This window comes from Meles meles, chromosome 2, assembly GCF_922984935.1.
Source record: "Meles meles chromosome 2, mMelMel3.1 paternal haplotype, whole genome shotgun sequence".
NCBI lineage: Eukaryota > Metazoa > Chordata > Mammalia > Carnivora > Mustelidae > Meles > Meles meles.
In genome coordinates, this window is record NC_060067.1 from 6,928,167 (window position 1) to 6,948,726 (window position 20,560).

Here is a 20,560-nt window from a genome sequence, read left to right on the forward strand (position 1 = left end):
CCAAAAGATAGTTTATCTGGTCATCATTTATAGAAGGGCTGGTTCCTCAATGAGGCAGGACAACGTATATATTTACCTTTATTTCTTTTTTTTCTTTCCCTTTACTCTTATCTTTTTATTCATTCAACTACACATATTTATTGAATACTTACTTTGGGCCTAGTGTTGTGCCCAGGATTACTCTTTTGATCCAGTAAGAATGAGAAAACTCAATTAGTGTTATTTCATTATTCATAAATCTTGCCTTGTGTCTAAATAACATAATAACAAATTATAAGGAAAGCATATTAGTATGATAAAAGGTCCATTTACTAAGCACTTTCAATGTGTTGGGCTTTCTTCTAAGTACTTTATGTGAATTCACTTTTTTAATCTTTACAATCCTAAGAGGTAGGTGCAATTTTCCTTCCTTCTGTCCTTCCTTCCTTCCTTCCTTCCTGTCTCTTTTGAAGATGGGGAAATTGAGGTGCGGTACAGTAGGATAACATGACCACAAAGGTGGTCTTTTTCCAGAACTTTTGCTGTAACTACTGTACTGCACTGGGAAGGACGGTGACGGGTCCTGTTTGAGCCCAGCAGGGAGAAGTGGGAGGGCAGTGGGGAGAAATCAGAGATGGAGCTCTTCCTTCAAAAACCGAGCTCTCTTCCCCCACACTGAGCTCTAGGGAGGTTGAGGTGTTAAGAGAGACAGAGAAGTGTGGTAGGAAAAACAAACCTGTGACTATTTCCTCGATGTGAGCTTTTTAAAATGTTTGTTTTCATTCCCTGTCCCAGGATTAGCAGAGTAGAGGAGTCCGCTCTGAGATCTCTGCGGGAAAAGTTATTTGCTCATTCCTCAGATCTTCTCGGTGAATTTAAGAAGCATGACGCAGATAAAACTGGTGAGACCAAACAAGTAAAATATTCCAAAAAGGAAGCAGGCCAAAAAAAAAAAAAAATTTGTGCGGCAGAAGTCATCACATCAATATTTGTTGAACTGAGGAACAAAGGACATCTTTGACTCCTTTTTTCATTTTATTCAACTTAATGTTCTAGTTATCTTTTCTAAATTTTAAAATTCCAAGCTTTTATTTATTTTTTTAAAGATTGTATTTATTTATGTGAGAGGGAGAGAGGAAGTGAGAGAGAGCACAATCGGGGGGAAGGGAGAAGCAGACTCCCAGCTGAGCAAGGAGCCTGATGCAGGACTCGGTCCTGGGACTCAGGGATCCTGACCTGAGCCAAGGGCAGATGCTTAACTGACTGAGCCACCCAGGTGCCCCTAAAATTCCAAACTCTTAACAGAATGTGAATTTAGCTAACTATAGAGGGGATGTTAAAATGAAATGGAGTCAAGGGGAGGGTAACAAGGCCAGAACTAAGCAAAAACCAATGGGTGCAGGGGGTTACAAGAATATATCCAAAAATTAGCAAAAGAGCAATGATTTGGCTTCTTATTCTTGCTTAGTGGGTACATATCTGTTCTGGGTTCTATTATAAAAGCTGGGAATTTTGTCTTTGCTCAACTCAATAGACTATTTGTCTAATATACATTGACCACATATATATATCCCTATTGGAAAATAATGGTAACAATCATAAATTCACAGCAATGTCTGCTCATGTGCGTACCAACAACTAATGTTGTATATGCACATATATATGTATAGAGTTTTAGGATATTATTTACAGGAGTGTTGTGTGGCTTTTCAATAGTGTTGCCAGACTTAGCAAACAAAAACAGGATGCCTAATTAAATTTGAATTATAGATAGACCACCAATAATTTTAAAATATAATTATGTCCCATGCACTATCCGGGCCATAAATGCTTATTTAATTGGGAAGCCTATATTTTATCTTGCAACCCGTTTCCAGCAACCTCTACCTAACCTGCAGAAAGAGTGACAGTGCCCGTGAATTCTGTCCCCTGCAGACAGCAGGGGGTATGCCAGGATGAAAAGGTCTGCACTGTGGGGCAGGACACCGGGCTCGTACGCGACGAGTCAGCTGGTCGTCTCGTTGCTGTAGGTTTCATCTCCCTGAGCCACTGGGCAGAAGCCGTGGAGTCGGTGCTGCGGCTGGGACTGCCGTGGCGGATGCTGAGGCCACAGCTGGTGAGCGGCGCCACGGACTCCACGGTGCAGTACAAGCCCTGGCTGGAGAGCTTGGCCAAGGAACAACTGAGCCGTGAGGTAATGGTGTGAAGAGGCTGCGTGACGCCAGACTGTGGGCCACGAGGCTCCCTGTGGGGAACTTTGAACCGGCAGCAAGTATCGAGAACCCAGAAAAGAAGATGGATGAGAAAAGGGAATTATTTGTTGAGCTTCTGCGTGTCAGGTTTTGTGTTAAGTGACTTACATATGTTGCCTCAACTTATCCTCAAAATACCTACCTCGCGAGGATGGTATCATCAGCACCATTATACCTACAAGGCCGCTGCCCGCGAGCTTCTGGACTGTAGAACTGGGACTCAGTCCCAGGTTGTCTGACTTCCCGGCACCGTCCTGCTTCCCTCACTTAGAAAGAAAGAAAGAAAGAAAGAAAGAAAGAAAGAGAAAAAGGATTTATTCAATAAATACTTATTGAATGTATAATGAATATAAGGCCTTTGGCTAAGTGCTTTTTAAAATGGCTTTATTTCAATATGATTCACATACCATACAATTCATCCATTCAAACTGTACAATTCAGTGGTTTTTCATATATATATATATATTTCTTAAAGATTATTTATTTATTTATTTGACAGGCAGAGATCACAAGCAGGCAGAGAGGTAGGCAGAGAGAGAGAGGAGGAGGCAGGCTCCTTGCTGAGCAGAGAGCCCGATGCGGGGCTCGATCCCAGGACCCTGAGATCATGACCTGAGCTGAAGGCAGAGGCTTTAACCCACTGAGCCACCAGGCGCCCCTGGTTTTTCATATATTCACAGACATGTGGAACCATTGCCAGAGTCAATTTTAGAACCTTTCCATCATGGGCTATACGTACTTCTCAAACCCTTAGGTTATTTGGTGGGCTGAAGGGCTTAGGGATAAAATCTCTTCAGGCTGTTTCAACCCTATCTTATTGTCGGGGTTGATTGTGTGTTAATTATATATGAGGACAGGCTTGAACATAAGATATAGAAAGAACGTCTATTTTCTTTTGCAGAACATCCAGTCAAGCTTGCTGGAAACACTGTATCGAAACCAATCCAACCTGGAGACCATCTTTAGGATCATAGACAGTGACCATTCAGGTAAAGACACTCGTTAGCCTGTCACTTCTGATGCGCAGTATGTACTTGACCTCCCACCTTTCAGTCTCCTTCCTGGTCATTTAGCTCTCTACTCAAGCACTTTGGGAGCAAAATAAAAACAGTTATGCTTATAAATAAATGGCAGAAACTAGAAACGTATTTGGGCACTAGGAGCAATCCATGTAGAAGAGGGGTCGGGCAGAGAATGAAACAAACAGGATGAGAACTTCTCATAGGAAACACCGTGATTGGAAGGTGTGCTGTCCCTTACCGTCCTATCAAAGATAGCCATAAAGTACTGAGGAGTGCCTAGAATAGAAAGGCTTTTATAATCTCATCCCGAAGTATTCTTTTTAAACTTCTTATTTGGAATAACTACAGATTCACAGGATGTTAGCAAAAAATGTACAGGGAGGGGCCCCTGGGTGGCTCAGTGGGTTAAGCCTCTGCCTTCGGCTCAGGTCATGATCTCAGGGTCCTGGGATCGAGGCCTGCATTGGGCTCTCTGCTCGGCAGGGAGCCTACTTCCTTTCCTCTCTCTCTGCCTGCTTCTCTGCCTACTTGTGATCTCTGTCTGTCAAATAAAAAATTAAAATCTTTAAAAAAATGTACAGGGAGGTCTTGTATCCCCTCCTCCTGTTCCCCTACTGGTCCAAAGACCTTTTTCAATGTTACTACTTTGTCCCCACCTATTTTTAGGTATAATGCACATCCCATATAATTTATCCACTTAAAATGTTCAGTTCACTGGTTCTTGGGATATTCACAAGGTTGTGTAAACATCACCACTATCTAATTATAGAACATTTCATCACCCTAAAAAGAAACCCAGATCCATTAGCAGTCAGTCTCTATCCCTGTCCCTTCTCCATCAGCCCCTGAAAGCCATTAATCTGCTTTCTGTCTCTAAAGGTTTGCCTACTATGGACATTTCGTATAAATGGAATCCTACAAGATTACGGCCGTTAGTGTCTGACTCCTACTTTGCGTAACGTTTCCACAGTTCTTCCATGTGGGAGCATGTATGAGTTCTTCTTCCTCGTTAGAGCTGGCTAATAATTCCGTCCTATGGATGTAAAATATCTACACCATATTTTGTTTATCCACTCCTCATTTGGTAGATATTTAGATGGTCTCCACTTTTGGGCTGTTATGATGATTCTGTGAATATTTGTGTACAACTTCTTATGTGAACATATGTTTTTTAATTCTCTTGGACGTATTCCTAGGAATGCAATTGCTGAATCGTATCATAAAACTCTGTTTTACTTTTTGAGGAACTGCCAGACTGTTTTCTACGGTGGTTATACTCATTTACAATCCTATTAACAAGGTCTGAGGGTTCCAGTTTCTCCTTGTCCTCCTGTCCTCACCAACACCTCCTACCCCCGCCCACCCCCGCCAAAACCATCTTGCTGGGTGTGTAGTATCTCAAGGCTTTGATTTGTATTTCCTTAATAACCAATGATATTGAGCATCTTTTCTTGTGCTTATTTAAATTTTTATATATTCTCTGGAGAAATGTCAATTTGAATCCTTTGCCTATCTTTTCACTGAGTTATCCATCTTTCTGTTGTTGATTTATGAGAGTTCTTTATATATTCTTGATACTATGCCATGATCAGATATATAATTTGCAAGTGTTTTCTCCAACTTTATAGATTGTCTTTCCACTTTCTTGGTAGTTTCCTTTGATGCACAAAATTTTTTAATTTAAAAAAAAGTCAATTTATCTTTTTTTGTTGTTGTTTGTACTTTTGGTGTCATAGCTAAGAAACCATGACAGAATCCAAGGTCACAAAGATTTACATCTATGTTTTTTTCCTAAGAATTTTATACTTTTAGCTCTTCCAATCAGGCCTTTGATTCATTTTGAGTCAATTTTTTTGGTGGTGCAGCGTAGGGGGATAGCGTCATTCTTTTACATGAGGATGTCCAGTTTTCCATTACCATCTGTTGAAAAAACAATTCTTTCCCCTTTGAATGGTCTTGGAACTCTTGAAAAAAAAATGAACTGACCTTAGATATATGGGTCCAAAGGCTTTTTATAAGCAAAATAAAATATATGTTTGGGATGACTTAGTGCCCGGTTTCCCAGCAGGGGCACTATTGACATGCTGGCCTGAACACTTGTTTTTTGGGGGGTCCATCCTGTGTACTGTAGGGTATGTAGTAGCATTCCAGGTTTTACTCACTAGATTCCAGTAACACCCACCATGGTCATGACAGTCAAAAACGTTTCCAGGCCTTGGCAAATGTCCCCAGAGGAAGGGAAGCAAAAATGTTCCCATTTGAGAACCCCTGGTGAACCGTTGGTTTTGTACCACCCCCCTGGTACTTTAAACTAGACGCAAGGCCTTGGCCATCTTTATCTGTTCAACGGTAAAGAGCAGGTGTTCCTGCAAGAACGCCAGAGCAAATGAACATGAAATCTAGACTGACTCACTGATCTGAATTCCTCTCTCTGGTAAGGGTTCATCTCACTGGACGAGTTCAGGCAGACTTGGAAGCTGTTCAGCTCGCATATGAACATCGACATCACAGATGACTGCGTCTGTGACCTTGCCCGGAGCATTGACTTCAACAAGGACGGCCACATTGACATCAATGAGTTCCTGGAGGCCTTCCGCCTCGTGGAGCAATCCTGCCCAGAGGGCGGTGCCTCAGACTGCCCCCAGGCCACAGACACTGAGGACGGGGACGGCAGCAAGCCAAGCACACAGTAAGAGCAGCCTCGTGTCCATGTCCCGTGGTGCCTCATAACCAAGACTGAGCTTGTTCCTGCAATAGCTCCCTTATTCTCCAGAGATTTGTGGAATTTTACTCTGAGAAATTGCCTATCAGTGTGCATCAGAATCAGCTCTGTGTGTGTGTGTGTGTGTGTGTGTGTGTGTGTGTGTGTATTTAAATATGTAGCTACCCTATCCCTAGCTCAGAAGTTTCACAGGGTAAAACCCAGGTATAAATATTTTAAATTCTCAAGTCTACCCGATTTAAGAACCACTGATAATTCAATCCCCTCATTGTTTTCATTTTATACCTTTTAATTATTGTTTTGAAAATATCTTATTCGTAAAGGAAAGTTTTGAGAAATTGTGCAATCCCATGACCAAATATGGATTCTTTTCATTACTTACTTTTTCTTGTTATACTCTAGTTTTTATCTAATTTGATGCTCTTTTTTAAAAAATAAACTCACATCGACTTGTAAATACTTTCCTGTGTTGCTCCATAGTCCTTGTGATTATGAGTTTAATGGCCACATGATTTTCTTTCAAATGGATGCACTGTAATCTGTTCAGCCATTCTCCAGTTGTGAAACATGTGATTGTTTTTAGTTTTTCATTATTATCCATAACACTGTGGTTAATAACTTTGGGCATATAGCTCGTTTTACCAAAGTCTTTGGAATTATACATTTTCTTAAGATAAAAATCCCAGGAATGGATTACTTTGTCACAGATTATCATATCAGTCTGTAAGATTTCCTGTAAGGAATTGGCTCACGTGATTGTGGAGGCTGAGAAATCCCAAGACGTAGAGTCAGCACGCGGGAGACCCAGGAGGGCTGACCGTGGTGTGGTCCTGGTCCAAGTCCGCAGGCCCAGTACCAGGAGGGCTAATGGTTTAAGTACTAGTCTGAGCCTGAATCCAAAGGCAGAAGACAGGTGTCTCAGCTCAAAGAAATGCAAGCAGAGAGAGGGAATTCTTTTTTATTCAGACTTCTTCTGTTCTACCCAGTCCTACAGTGGATAGGATGAGGCCCACCCACATTTGGAGGGCAATATACTTGACTCAGTCTACCAATTCAAATGTTAACCTCATCAGGTGTGCTCAGAAATAACATCTAACCAAAAATCTGGGGATCCCGTGGCCAAGGTGACACAGGTGTGAACATGTTAATGGCAGCTTGCTTTTTAGGGCTGAGCACACCCATGAACTCCTAAGTGGTGAGCGCGAGCACTTGTAATTTTTGCTAAAGGCGAATGATGGTGTTTCCATGCGATTTTAATCTACATTTCTGACTTAGTTGTCTCCCCACCTCATTTTATTTTTTAAAGTAAGGAAGTTGAGGTCCAGAACATGAGCTTTGTATGATCTAGTTAATGACACAGCCAGGAGCAAAACCCGTGATACCTGCTCTAGAACACTAGCCAGTGTTCTTTCCAGTTTTGCCAGGACTAGATCATCTGGTTGAGCGAGCCCTGGTTCCCCCGGCCCTTTTTCTTATGTGGCAAACAGTCTCTAAAGTGTCCCCAGCCCTTCATGATTTCCTGCTGTTCTTGCCTTTGTGTGATGCCTCCCCGTGAACGCAGCTGGAACCTGAGACTTGCTTCTAACCGACAAAATGTGGCAAAGGTGGTGGGTGTGGATCCTGCGACATTACATGATATAAAAATGTTTGTTGGTGGGGGCGCCTGGGTGGCTCAGTGGGTTAAAGCCTCTGCCTTCGGCTCAGGTCATGATCCCGGGGTTCTGGGATCGAGCCCTGCATCAGGCTCTCTGCTCAGCGGGGAGCCTGCTTCCCCCTCTCTCTCTCTGCCTGCCTCTCTGCCTACTTGTGATCTGTCAAATAAATAAATAAAATCTTTTTTAAAAAGTTAAAAAAAAAAAAAAGAATAACTCCTCGTCAATGAGATCGAGCTCTCCGGATCTATTCGCATCTGGGCAAGGGCCCAGGAAGAACACCTCTCTCCAAACGAAGGTAAGGATGGGGCTTATCAAGGCAAAAGCCACGGCCCTTCCCAAGGGATGGCTCAGTTCACGTCCTCGGCTTCTCAATCCAGAATTGGTTGTAGTGGAGCTCGGTCGGTTGATCCGTAAACCCAGAGTTCGTTTCTCGACTGCAGACAGCATAGTCACAGATCCCTATCAGGCTGTTCCGCTCATTCTAACCCGTTTTCTGGGAAGCAGTTTCTCTGGTGACTTCTTCAGGGGCGCTCAGTCTTTGCTATCTTACACCCTTCTGGCTGTGTGTCCCACAGTGGGCAAGTCCTACACGCATACTCAAGGCTCAGAAAAGATTTCCTTTCTTGGTTAGCATAGCGAATTAATAGGGAGTTGTTTCAAGGGAGGTTTTTTTTTTTTTTAAGATTTTTATTTATTTGACAGAGAGATAGAGAGAGTACCAGTAAGCAGAGCGGCAGGCAGAGGGAGAGAGAGATGCAGGCTCTCCGTTGAGCTGGGAGCCCGATGCGGAGCTCGATCCCAGGACCATGAAATCTTGACCTGAGCCAAAGGCAGAGTTTCGATGACTGAGTCACCCAGGTGCCCCAAGGGAGTTTTAATTTAAAAGGAATTTTAAGTTGTGCGAGGAAGAAATAGCAAAACTGTAACTCTAATCCAGTGATGTGGCCTTAAGTGCTGATTAAAATCATCTGGGGAGCTTTTAAAACATAGGCTGCCTGTGGCCCCACTCCAGACAGACTAAATCAAAGTCTCCAGTGAGAGGCCATGTTAGTGGGATGTTTTAAATGCTCCCCAGGTGATTCTGACGAGCGGCCCGGCTTGAGTCCTGCGGAGGTAACTGGGTTACCCTGCAGTAGTGAAGGGTGATGACCTGGTAAGACTTTCAGCGCTATTTGCCCTGGTTTCACTGTAAATATGAGAGGCCAATTCAGAAATCTAACAATTTAGATTTAAGATGAGGAAAGTGTCAAATACCCCAAGTAGTATTAACAGACTGACAGTGAGAGACGAAACACATACTTCACTTAGAGGATTTCTTTTTCCTTTTTAAAGATTTTATTTATTTGACAGATATCACAAGTAGACAGAGAGGCAGGCGGGGGGGGGGGCAGGGAAGCAGGCTTCCTGCTGAAGAGAACCTGATGCAGGGCTTGATTCCAGGACCCCAGGATCATGACCTGAGCTGAAGGCAGAGGCTTTAACCCACTGAGCCACCCAGGCACCCCTTCACTTGGAGTTGTAATGGGCATTCAAAACTCAACGCTTACAAAATAAGCTCCTGTGTTCTCCCCCGCAAAACCTGTTCTCTTGTGATCTGATTACATGTCAATTTCATTTTACCATTTTCCTTAGGCAAAACAAACCAAAAAACACACAAAACCCAAAAAGCTTCTTTTTCATTTCCCACATCCAATCCGTTGCAGCTCTTGCAGACTCTACCTTCCAAACACCCAGAATGGAACCGCTCCCCACTCCTCCATTGCTACCTCCCTAGTCTAAGCCATAGGAGTTCTCACTCTCCCCACTTCGTCCATTACCTACGTCACTGCGATTCTCAAAGTTTTTGCTCACACGATCCTTTTACACTGTTAAAAATTATTGGGGACCCCAAAGAGCTTTTCCTTATATGGGTTATATCTGTCGATGTTGACTGCATTAAAAATTGAAACTGAGAAATAGTTAAGATACTTATTGCTTAAAAAGAACAAAATATCTATTAAATGTTAACATAAGTGACATATTTTTAAACTTTTTATTTTGAAATAATTATAGACTGTAAGGAGTTAAATAATGCAGAGAGATCCCGTGTCCCCATCACCCTCCATCTTGCTTCACTGCAGTGAATTGTCAAAATCAAGAAATTGATAATAAATAACATATATTAAAGAAGATTAACTATATATCACAGAGCAAAAAAAATAGTGAGAAGAGTGGCATAGTTTTAATGTCTGGCTTATTGGAAGACAGCTGGATTACTATGTCTGCTTCTGCAGGCAATCTGCTGTGATGCGGTTTGTTGGCTGAAGTATATGAAGAAAATCCAGCCTCGTATAGATATGTAATTGAAAAAGAATAAACTATTTTAATAACCTTTTCAGATCATTGTGTGTAACCAGTCTTCTTCGATACTACACCAGAATTTGACAAATAGTAGTTCTTAAACATTAGTAGAAATGAGTAATTTAAACCCTAACCATAAACATTTCATGCAGTCAGCACCATACAGCCAAAGACCACCAGGAACACACCTATAACTGAACAAAGTTAGGTTTGCTGGATGTTCCAACCCAGCCAGTAGCAGCCCAAGTTGATAACACATGGAGCAGAAGAATCACCCAGCTGAGCCCCGTTGACCCACAGAATCATGAACTATAATAAATGGTTATTGATGTCCTAAGCCACTAAGTTTTGGGATAGTTGCATAAATAACCCAAAATATTGACAATTCAGGGAATTAAAATTTAGCCATGTTAATCAAAATGGAAGGATAATTTTAGGAAGTGCTCATACTTACCCAAAACATTGTTTTCTAAGAATATACCAATATTCTTTTTCTGTTTTGAGATTTTTGACATGTCTTCAATTCATAAGTATTTTGGGGCTTTGTTGTCTATTAAACAATTATTCCTGCCCCCAGACATAGAATACACATGCAAGTATAATTAATGGTCCATAAATCTTTAACAATCTTTAAATGTGAGTGTTTATTTCTGTAGAACTCAAAACTTCTTTGATCTGTATAAACTTCTTTGATCTGTATTTTAATTAATTAATTAATTTATTTTTAAAAATTTTATTTGTTTGAGAGAGAGACAGAGTATAAGCAGGGGCAGGGGCAGAGAGAGAAGCAGACTCTCCACCAGCCAGTGAGCCCAAAGTGGGGCCCGATCCCAGGACCCTGAGATCACAACCCGAGCCAAAGTCAGACACTAAACCAACTGAGCCACCCAGGTGCCCCTGTATTTTCATTTTAAAACAAAGGCATAAAATTCTCAATTTCCGGGTTATTGTTTTGAAATATTTCCCAGTTACAGACTCAGAGAGTCTTTTTTTTTTTTTTTTTTTTTTTTTCAGACTCAGAGAGTCTTATGAATTGTAAGGGACTTTAGATACTAAGTACAATCTCAAAACCACTTCCTGGCAGGTGTCTGCTGGGACGCTCCAGGCAGGAGGTCGCTGCGCTTAGAGGCTGCCCAGCTCCATTTGGAGAGACGTATTAAGAAGTTCTCTCTGGTGTCCAATATCAGGTGAGTATGAGGATCTGGAGTCAGAAGGTTTGGACGTCACTTCTTGGCTATGGGATCTGGGAGGTCACCTGTGTGACTCTCGGAGATCCAGCTCTTTCAGAGGCAGGGAGTAGCCCTAAATACCCACACAGGTGTGTTGAGATTCTGGAGGCAAATTAACATAGAAACAGAAGCAGAATTATCTTGACATAACCCTCACCTTAGCTGAACCTCCTTATTACTAACTGATTATAAACCATTTTATTTTTTCTCCCCAAAAGAAGATAATTTTAGGCATGCATGTCTTTCGGTAAATAGATTAGAGTCATTAAAAGTCTTAATTTTAGGGGCGCCTGGGTGGCTCAGTGGTTTAAGCCTCTGCCTTAGGCTCAGGTCATGATCTCAGGGTCCTGGGATCTAAGCCCCGCATTGGGCTCTCTGCTCGGCGGGGAGCCTGCTTCCCCCTCTCTCTCTGCCTGCCTCTCTGCCTACTTGTGACCTCTCTCTCTGTCAAATAAATAAATAAAATATTAAAAAAAAAGTCTTAATTTTAAATAGTTCAAGTGTACTCACTTGGGGTTTTTTTTTCTTTCTTTTTCATTAAATTTATTTTTCTGGTATCTTATACTTATGGGAAATGATATTGGTTCTTCAATTACAGTATTGAGGTAATGTTTTCTTTTAAAATAAAAGTGTTTATACTTGGGGGAGGGGTGCACCTGAGTGGCTCAGTCGGTTAAGCATCTGCCTTAGGTTCAGGTCATGATCCCAAGGTCCTGGGACTAAGCCCTGCATCAGGCTCCCTGTTCAGTGGGGAGTCTGCTTCTCCCTGTCTTCCCCCTGCTGTGCACTCACTCGCGCTCTCTCTCTCTCTGTCAAATAAATAAAATCCTAAAAAAAAAAAAAGTGTTCATACTAGGACACGTGGATGGCTCAGTTGGCTAAGCGTCTGCCTTTGGCTCAGGTCATGACCCCAGGTTCTGGGATTAAGTCCTGCAGGAGGATCCCTGCTCAGTGGGGAGTCTGCTTTTCCCTCTTTCTCTGCCTCTCCTCGCTCATGTTCTTTCTCTGTCTCTCAAATAAATAAATAAATAAATAACGTTTAAAAAGTATCCATACTTACCTGGTAGGGGAGATACCATGATCACAAAGGCGGCTTTCCCAGGGCAAGGCTTATCCATTGCACTACGGATGTGCTGACCCCTGCAATTTCCCCAAATGGAGGAAATGCTGCATAATTTGTGGTAATGCGGGACTGCATTCACACTGTCCCTTAAAAAAATATGAAATAAAATAAAGCATCCACAGAGTTTGGGAAACAGTGGCCTTGCAGAAGAAGTCTAAACCCTATGATCTAGTCTGTGTCCACCTCTGTGTCTCAAATCTGAGCAGCTTCCCCAACCCTTTCTAGCCACTTGGATCTCCGTATGATCCCCCAATTATACTCTACCTTTCACCGTGTTTCCTGGATCCTAAATGGCCCATGTCCCCATTGGCCCAGCCTCATTCTTCAAGAGCCCGCTCAAATGCCTTCTCCTCTGTGAAGCCTTCCAGAGACCGTCCCCTCCTCAGCTTCTCGCCTTGGGTTCCCCCCAGTGGAGCCGGAATCACATGCTCACAGCAGTGACTGGTTCCGTCCAGCCTCCCCGGCTCCTTAGGAGCACAGGGCAGGTGTCATGTCCTATTCCCCGTGGTGTCGGGGGCAACTGGCCAGGCACGCACTAGGCCCTCCACAAACATCATCTGAGCTGGTGAACATTAATAAAGGCCAAAACATATCCTTGTTTCTGAACTGGACTCCACCACCAGCTTACAAATTCAGCGTGAAGTATCTCTGGAAGATTCATGGTCAGAAAAAAATGGATCACACTGAACTCAACCTAGGCATGGCAACAAAAATTCCTTAAAAAAAAAAAAAAAAACAAAAAAAACCCAGAAAGATTAAAAATGATCTGGCGGTGCCGTGCGCACGCGGGGACACGGGCACCCTCCAGCACTGTTGGGGGAGGGGTGCGCTCGCGCAGGAATGCTGGTTCTCCTGGACTCGCCATCCCACTTGCAGATGACGACGCCCAGCAACACGCTCGGTCCTACAGACCCCGCACCGGAGACGCACACGGCAGCATCGCTTGGGACGGAAACACACAAACCTCCCATCTACCCGAGTCTGTCAGTGAGGGACGGGACAGACCGGCGCGGCGCACCCCCTGCGCCCACAGAACCCCGCGCGGCCCTGAAGAGGACACTCCGCCGTCACGTTCCTGTCCCCCTCCAGGCGGCGGGTCCGGGGACCTCGCCCGTGCGGTGGCCCGGGAGCGTCGTGAGCGACCCCCTGCGAGCACTCTCACCGCCGAGGCTGCTCTCTCAGTGTCCTCTGAGGTTCTCTAATCCTCGTGGGACAGTTTCGCAATTGAAAAAATACAGTAAAAACACTCGTTTAAAAACTAGAAAGGGGCCTCTGCGCCTCAGTAAATCGTGCTTTCACGCCACCAGGTGTCACTCCGCGCAAAAGTCCGAGTCTCCACCGCCGCGGCCGGAACGTGCTGTGGCTCCCGGTCCTTCCGCCGGAAACCGCGCCGGGATCCGGTCTCGGGGAAGGCGGACTTCCGGGAAGCGACCCCGGGAAGCGACCCCGGCCAGCTCCGGGCGCCCGGTGGCTGCGTCCGGAACGGGAGACAGGGGCGCGGACTGGTGAAGCCGCGTCATCGGGGAGGCCGGGCCGGAGCTGGGAGAGGGATGCTCGCTCGCCTGCCACCGTCCGCAGCTCCTCCTCCCGTCGCCGTAATCTCCGTGCGTGTGGGCCGCCCTGACCTCTGGTCGTGTCGCCACAATGGCTGCCTTCAGGCCCGACCTTCCAGCGCCCGGCAAGGAGTTTTGGAAGAGGCAGAAAATCCAGCCGGAATCTGACCAGATTCTGACCAAATTTCCGGCTCCTACTAAATTACAGGAGCTACGAGGCCCAGAGGAGGTGCCGAACAGCAGGAGTTACGAGTCGTCCAGCAAAATCCAGGATGGGGACCGTGCCGGACAAACGACCTGGTTTCTTCAAAAATAAATTACGGGGAGACAAAACAAAAAGAGAGGAAAGGGCGGCCCTCAGCTTAAAAGGGGATCAAGGTCCCTATCAAGCAGTTGCAATGTACTTGTGCCGGTCGGATCTACTGGGATCCCTGATCAAAGACACTGTAAAAATAATAATAATAATAATAAATCAGAGATGTGTGAATGCTGACCAGGTGTGATGATATGAAGGGATTATATTATTCACTTTTTAGGTATGATAACGATTTTGAGATTATTTGGCTTTCGAATCCTTAGAGAAACGTACTGAAATATTGACTGGGATTTGTTTCCAAATAGGAAGCAGTGGATGAGATGATAGATGAAGTCACACCGGCCCTGAGTTGATCGTTATTGAGGCTGGTTGATGATCACACGAAAGTTAATTATACTGTCCTTTTAACGTTCTTTGTTCGAACTTTTCTGTAATAAATTGGAGGTTAGACATCAGTGTTCAGGTAAGGGAGCAGGTTCCACACTGTCCAGAGCAAACAACCAAAGGAGATCTCTAGGGCACAGCTGGAACTCGAGGAGAACCGTCAGAGTCAGGGAACTTCTGAGTGGACAGGAGTTAAATAAACACAGTTTATTCATTTTGTGGGACTTCGGGGAGGGGAATCACCTTATCTCATTCAGCCTCAGTTTCCTCATCTGTAAGATGGGCATCGTACAACAGTATGTTCCAGGGGAGGAAATGAGGGAAGCATATGAAAGAGATTCTGAACACGGAGGACATGGGGAGATGGAGAGGAGAAGGGAGTTGGGGGAAATGGGAGGGGGAGACAGACCAGGAGAGTCTGTGGACTCTGAGAAACAAACGAGGGTTTTGGAGGGGAGGGAGAGGGGGAGCCTGGTAGTGGGTAATAAGGGGGGGCACATATTGTATGGAGCACTGGGTGTGGTGCATAAACAATGAATCTTGGAACACTGAAAAAGTTTAAAAAATAAAAAAAGAACTGAAACCCATAGTAAAGGACTACCCAGGTACTAATAGTCGTTTATGTGATAACCCTAGCTCATTTATTCACACACGTGTTCAATAAATGTTTATGGGATGCCAGAGGCTGGGTTAGGCACCACAAATACAAAGATGGCAGGTTGCTAGTTCTGCTTTGTCTAATTCAGTGTTTCTCAACCCTAGATGTGCACTAAGGATCCCAATGGCTGGGCATCACCCCAGAACAATTGAATCAGAATCTCTAGGTATGGGTCCTGGCATAGGGATTTTGAAATTTTTTTAAGTTTCACAGGTGATTGATTCCACTGTGCATCCAGGTTAAGAACGCTTTGTCTGTTTGATCTTTGATCAAGGAAGGGCAATGAGCAGTTGTTGCAAAGATAGGGTCTTGGTTTATGTGGTTCTCAGACTTTTAATGAACGGAGGTATCCTCTAGGTGTTCACTCCCTGGAAGGACAGGCTTTGTCCAGCTCTAGAGCCGTGCTGTCCTCTGGCCACATCTGACCTCCTCATTTGACACAGGAGTAAGACAATTTTGGGTATTTTCCGTGGAATTTAATGTTGGGTTTTTCTTCCTTATAGGGAGTTTATCTTCTCTGATTATAAAAGCTTTTGGGTTTTGTAAACTTCCCAGTTTCAGGTGTGAGCAAGAGAGACGGGTCAAAATTCCTGAGTCACATGCCAGGTCAGACCTTCCAGCGTTTGTACCCCTGAGTCACGCTGAACACTGAAGCCATGGGACTGGAGGTAGGACAGCAGTGAGCCTGGCTGCCCCATTCGACCCAGCACAGAATTCCCCGGCAGCAACTTCCTGTTCCATCTTCCTGTTTGTTCAGAGGCTCTGAAAGGAGAGAAGCAGGATCAGTGGAAATGCCTAAGAAAGGAAAGAAAATCTTGGTTAAGAAAGTAAAACTTCCGGAGAGACAAGATAAAATAATGTTGGGAGAGCAGAGTTCCCAATTCTCCAATCTCTGTAGTAGAGGTAGGAGTTGTAGAAAACCATGGAAATAAAGATTGACTTGCAGTGGCGTCTTACTTGACTTCTCTTTACACATCCAGGCACCTTTCTCCCTCAACACACAGGTTCAGATGCAAGCATCTTGAGGGATCTTCCTGGGCACAGAGGAAGCTGAGAGGGAAAAAAGCTCACGCTGTGGAATCACAGACGCTCAGTGAAATCCCAGCTCTGACCCTTACCAGCTGTGCAGCCTTGAGTAAAATGCTCAAATGTTTTCCGGTCTGTAAAGTAGAGTTCGTGATAGTACCCACTTAATAAGATTGCTGGAAGATTAAAGAAGATAAAACTTAAATGCGTTTAGATGAATGCTTAGCACAATGTCCACTGAATAATAAACTATAATTAAGTTTTTCAGAGGATCTACTGCCGGAAGTCCCCTAGACCATTGTTTCTTATATTTCTTTGTGCGTATGAATCACCTGGAAACCTTGTTAGGGGCACAGAGTTCTAGTTTGGGAAGATGGAAAAATTCTGGAATGGGGTGTGAGGTTGCACCACAATGTGAATGTACTTCGTGCCACTGAACTGTACATTTAAAAATGGGTAAGATGGCAAACTTTATAAAAAAAAATAGTAAACAAACTACACATTCAGTACCATTTCTAGCGAGCTCCCAGGCTGACAATCTGGTTTGAAGACCACACTTTGGGCAGCAAGGTCCTCTAAATAATGAAGCCCTACCATCCCATTCGCGCCGTGCTTTACAGTTCACATAAGGCATTTCCATATCCCTGGTCTCTGTGACCCCCACAGTAACAGCACATGCGACAGTAGCTAGAGCAAATGTAATTCTTCCTCACCTGCAGACAGCACCTTGATCTTGGTAGTAGGGCTTAATATAAAATCAGGGCTGCTTCTTTATATGGGCAGACAGGATCCTGGGGGACTCTCCACTTTTTGCTGTTTTGCTGCATTTTTAAGGCCAAGTCTCCCACGAAAATGCTTCCTACATCAATTTAGGGCTTTTCTTCACCATTTATGTTTGTGCTTCAGACTACAGATGGACTCTGTGGTCCAAATAGGGAATATTTGGGATGCCTGGGTGGCTCAGCCAGTTAAGCCTCTGCCTTCTGCTCAGGTCATGATCGCAGGGTCCTGGGATTGAGTCCCACATCAGGCAACTTGCTCAGCAGAGAGCCTGCTTCTCTCTCTGCCTGCTGCTCCCCCTGCTTGTGCGGTCTCTCTCTCTCTAACAAATAAATAAATAAAAATCTAGAAAGGAAGGACAGATGGACTGACGAACATTGGCTTCACCCCTTGGGTACTTGCCTTCCACCCAGTCTGGTAAGAAGCATTTCAAACATTTTCTTTCTATTTACCCTTTTACTAAGAGGACACATGGAAAAGTGCTGTGTCATCTCTGGAGCGTGGGGCATGACAGCATTTGCTGAAATTCTTGTCTAGTTGTCTAGACAACTTGTCTGGTTGTCTAGACAACTAAACATTCTGTTCGTCACTGCTACGGATCTGCAAGTGAAAACAGAGCTGGGGTCTCGCCACTACCCTGTGCGAGCCGCACAATCAATGACGCCCCCAAAACATCAGTTCTCCAAGCGTATCCTGCTTAAGCTGGCTGGAGTGTCTTCTCCAGAGAGCTACAAACAGGGCCCCAATTAGTGCATTAGCTAACAGCTGTTTTCTGTCCCAGACATTCATGCAAATTTAGATTTGGGTCTGTCATTATTGTACATCTTTCCTTAGAGTAACCTGCAGTAAAGTAACCATTTCCTGAGCCACTGGGAACGACGTGATCCCTGGGCAATCCTCAACCCGACTCAAGAGTAAGTTGTCCTGTCTGCTCTCCCAGTACTAGAAGGAACAGTACTATTGTGGAGGCCAAAGTGCCTGCCGCTGCCCCCTCTCCCCCCCGTAGTAGGTACCATAGCAACCAGCAGCAGCAGGAATTCTCAGGGGTTTCCAACCTTAAAAGAAAAGAGGCAGGATAGGCACTTCCGGATTCAAGTCCCTTAGAACAGGCTCTTCACTTTAAAATCATCTGGGAAGGCAAGTGTTTTAAAAAAATACGAGGCCTGAGCCCCATCCCAGATCAATTGAACCAGAATGTCTGGAAACTGCGCATCATCAATTATTTTAAAAAGCCAGTCTAATGTGTGGTCATGTTGAAAACCTCTCCTTCAAAGAGTTTCTGCTTTGTTTTGTCTTATTTTTACCTTGCTCAGGACAAAAATGGTAGTCGAAGACAAAGGCTCGAACCATGATCATCAAAACATAAGACGCCAAGGTTTTTGGTTTTTTTTAAGATTTTATTTATTTATTTGACAGAGAGAGATCACAAGTAGGCAGAGAGGCAGGCAGAGAGAGAGAGAGATGGGGAAGCAGGCTCCCTGCTCTCTAGCCCGATTCGGGGCTCAATCCCAGGACCCTGGGATCATGACCTGAGCCGAAGGCAGAGGCTTTATCCCACTGAGCCACCCAGGTGCCCCAGCCAAGGTTTTTTAATGACAAAACAGGAGCCCTTGTGTCTGAGCTAAGCAGCTGATTGAACCAGGACAGTGATGTTGCAGGTGTGTTTGCCCCCAGAGGGGGGATGATTTGCTCCCAGGTAAGAGGGCGAATCAAGGGCCACCTGCCACCCAGTGACCCCTGGATTGCTGACCTGTTGCTGAGGGGAAGGCCCTGGAGGGAAGGAGAGCCTGGTGAGCCTCGCTCAAGGAAGTGGTTACAAATACTGGCTGACACACTGAATTTTGAAATAAAAAGCGTTTTAACTATAAAAGAGATTTCAAAACTTAAGTCTCTTTTCCTGAGAGATCAGTTGGGAATTAACTGTACAATGAAGACTCTGGCCATAACAGAACTCTTGTGATGCGATAGTGCATTCACCAAATTCACTCAAGATGAATTTGCCTGAGACTTGATTTCTGGATTTTCTGTACCCTTTTCCGTGCTCACACTCTCCTCCATCAGGAAGACTGTTTGGACATGCTTTAGAAAAATGAGATCCCCAAAGACAAAAGATAAAACCACATGGCTTACATTCCCTAAATCTATTCTCCTAAGTGGATTTAAAAAAAAAAAATCTTTTTTTTTTTTTTTTTTTTTTTTTTTACTTTGAGAGACTGAGAGACAAGAGCGGGGGGTGGGGGGGCAAAAAGAGGGGCAGAAACAGACTCCCTGCTGTGCAGGGAACTCAGTGGTGGGCTCAGTCCCAGGACTCTGGGATCATGACCTGGGCCAAAGCAGACACTTAACCGACTGAGCCACCCAAGATTGTTCTAAATTACACTGATATATCATGCCTGCCTTTCTAAGTGGGTAGAAAATCTTCTCATGATTGAGTTGTCCCAGGAAATTAGTTAGAACCCCCATTCTCAGTCCCTGCTTTAGTCTGTTTGCTTACTGCTAAGGGTTGGCCCCAGACATTTTCTCTTGTGCTCAAACCTGTCTTCCCACTTAACTATATAAGTCTTGGTGTCCTCTAACCAGCTAAGGGACACTGTTTGCTCAAATGTCCCCTAACTATATGATGTTCTACTGGAACATGATTCTTGGCACACTGGCTTAGAAACAATAAGGTTCCATAAAAAAATCAAAAGACACATGCAAAGACCACTGCAACATGTGACAGATAAAATTTTCCGTAAGTGGATAAGGAAAATATGTTACACAGTTCTTAAAATTAGCATCAAATACGTTGACAGAAATATGGTTTGACATATAGACATGTGTAAAGGCAAATAGAGTTCATCATTAATAATAGAATCTAATAGGTGTGTGCACGGACGTTCACTGTATTTTTTCCAACTTGGCACTATGTTTCAAATTTTCCATAATAAAATATTGGGAGGTGGAGGACTTGGATTAAGGTGGTCAAGAGGTACAAACGCCCAGCCACAAGAGAAATTAGTCATGTACAACATGATGACTATAGTGAACACTGTTGTGTGCTGTGTTCGAAAGTTGTTAAGAGAATGGATCCTAGGAGTTCTCAACACAAGGAATTTTTGTATCTATATGAGATGATGGACACTAACTCAACTTATTGTGTAATTATTTCATAATACATGAAAGTCAAGTTATTACAGACGTACACCTCAAACTTACTCAGTGCTATAATTTCAATTATAGCTCAATAAAACTGGAAAAAAGCACTGTATGTACTTTTCCCCATCTTTTTTTTTTCACTTAAGATTATATTTTGATGATCACTTCATGGTGCTCTATAGAAGTAATCTCTATGCTTTTTTTTATAGCTGTGTGAGTTGTAGTAGGAAGTTTAACTTATAAATGGGGAGGAGGGAGATTGGCTCAGAGAATCCTGGGACCAGAACCACACAAGGAAGTACATAAGGCTTGGCAGAGGGACGCTTTCACTGAGCTCTTGGTGTCCCACAGGGGATGTTACTTCAGACTGAATAGCCCAGACT

The 20,560-nt window shown here is 44.0% G+C and overlaps 1 protein-coding gene, 1 long non-coding RNA gene and 1 other non-coding gene across 3 annotated transcripts in view; 2 read left to right on the top strand and 1 right to left on the bottom strand.

Annotated features, from left to right (window-relative positions):
* PPEF2 (protein phosphatase with EF-hand domain 2) overlaps positions 1-6,396 on the top strand; it is a 31,999-nt gene extending 25,603 nt beyond the window's left edge. The window contains exons 15-18 of the mRNA XM_045998079.1: positions 775-881; positions 2,010-2,173; positions 3,133-3,220; positions 5,693-6,396. Coding sequence (XP_045854035.1) covers positions 775-881; positions 2,010-2,173; positions 3,133-3,220; positions 5,693-5,946 — 613 coding nt within the window. The 3' untranslated portion in view covers positions 5,947-6,396. The remainder of the gene's footprint in view (positions 1-774; positions 882-2,009; positions 2,174-3,132; positions 3,221-5,692) is intronic.
* LOC123937320 lies at positions 2,128-6,862 on the bottom strand. The gene is made up of 3 exons (XR_006817454.1): positions 6,728-6,862; positions 2,374-2,497; positions 2,128-2,234 (listed from the first exon to the last, which is right to left on the bottom strand). It is a non-coding gene; the product is annotated as an uncharacterized LOC123937320 (long non-coding RNA).
* Positions 6,863-12,251: 5,389 nt separating this feature from the next.
* Positions 12,252-12,412, top strand: LOC123937624. Its single transcript, XR_006817504.1, has one exon. It is a non-coding gene; the product is annotated as a U1 spliceosomal RNA (small nuclear RNA).
* The last annotated feature ends 8,148 nt before the right edge of the window (positions 12,413-20,560 follow it).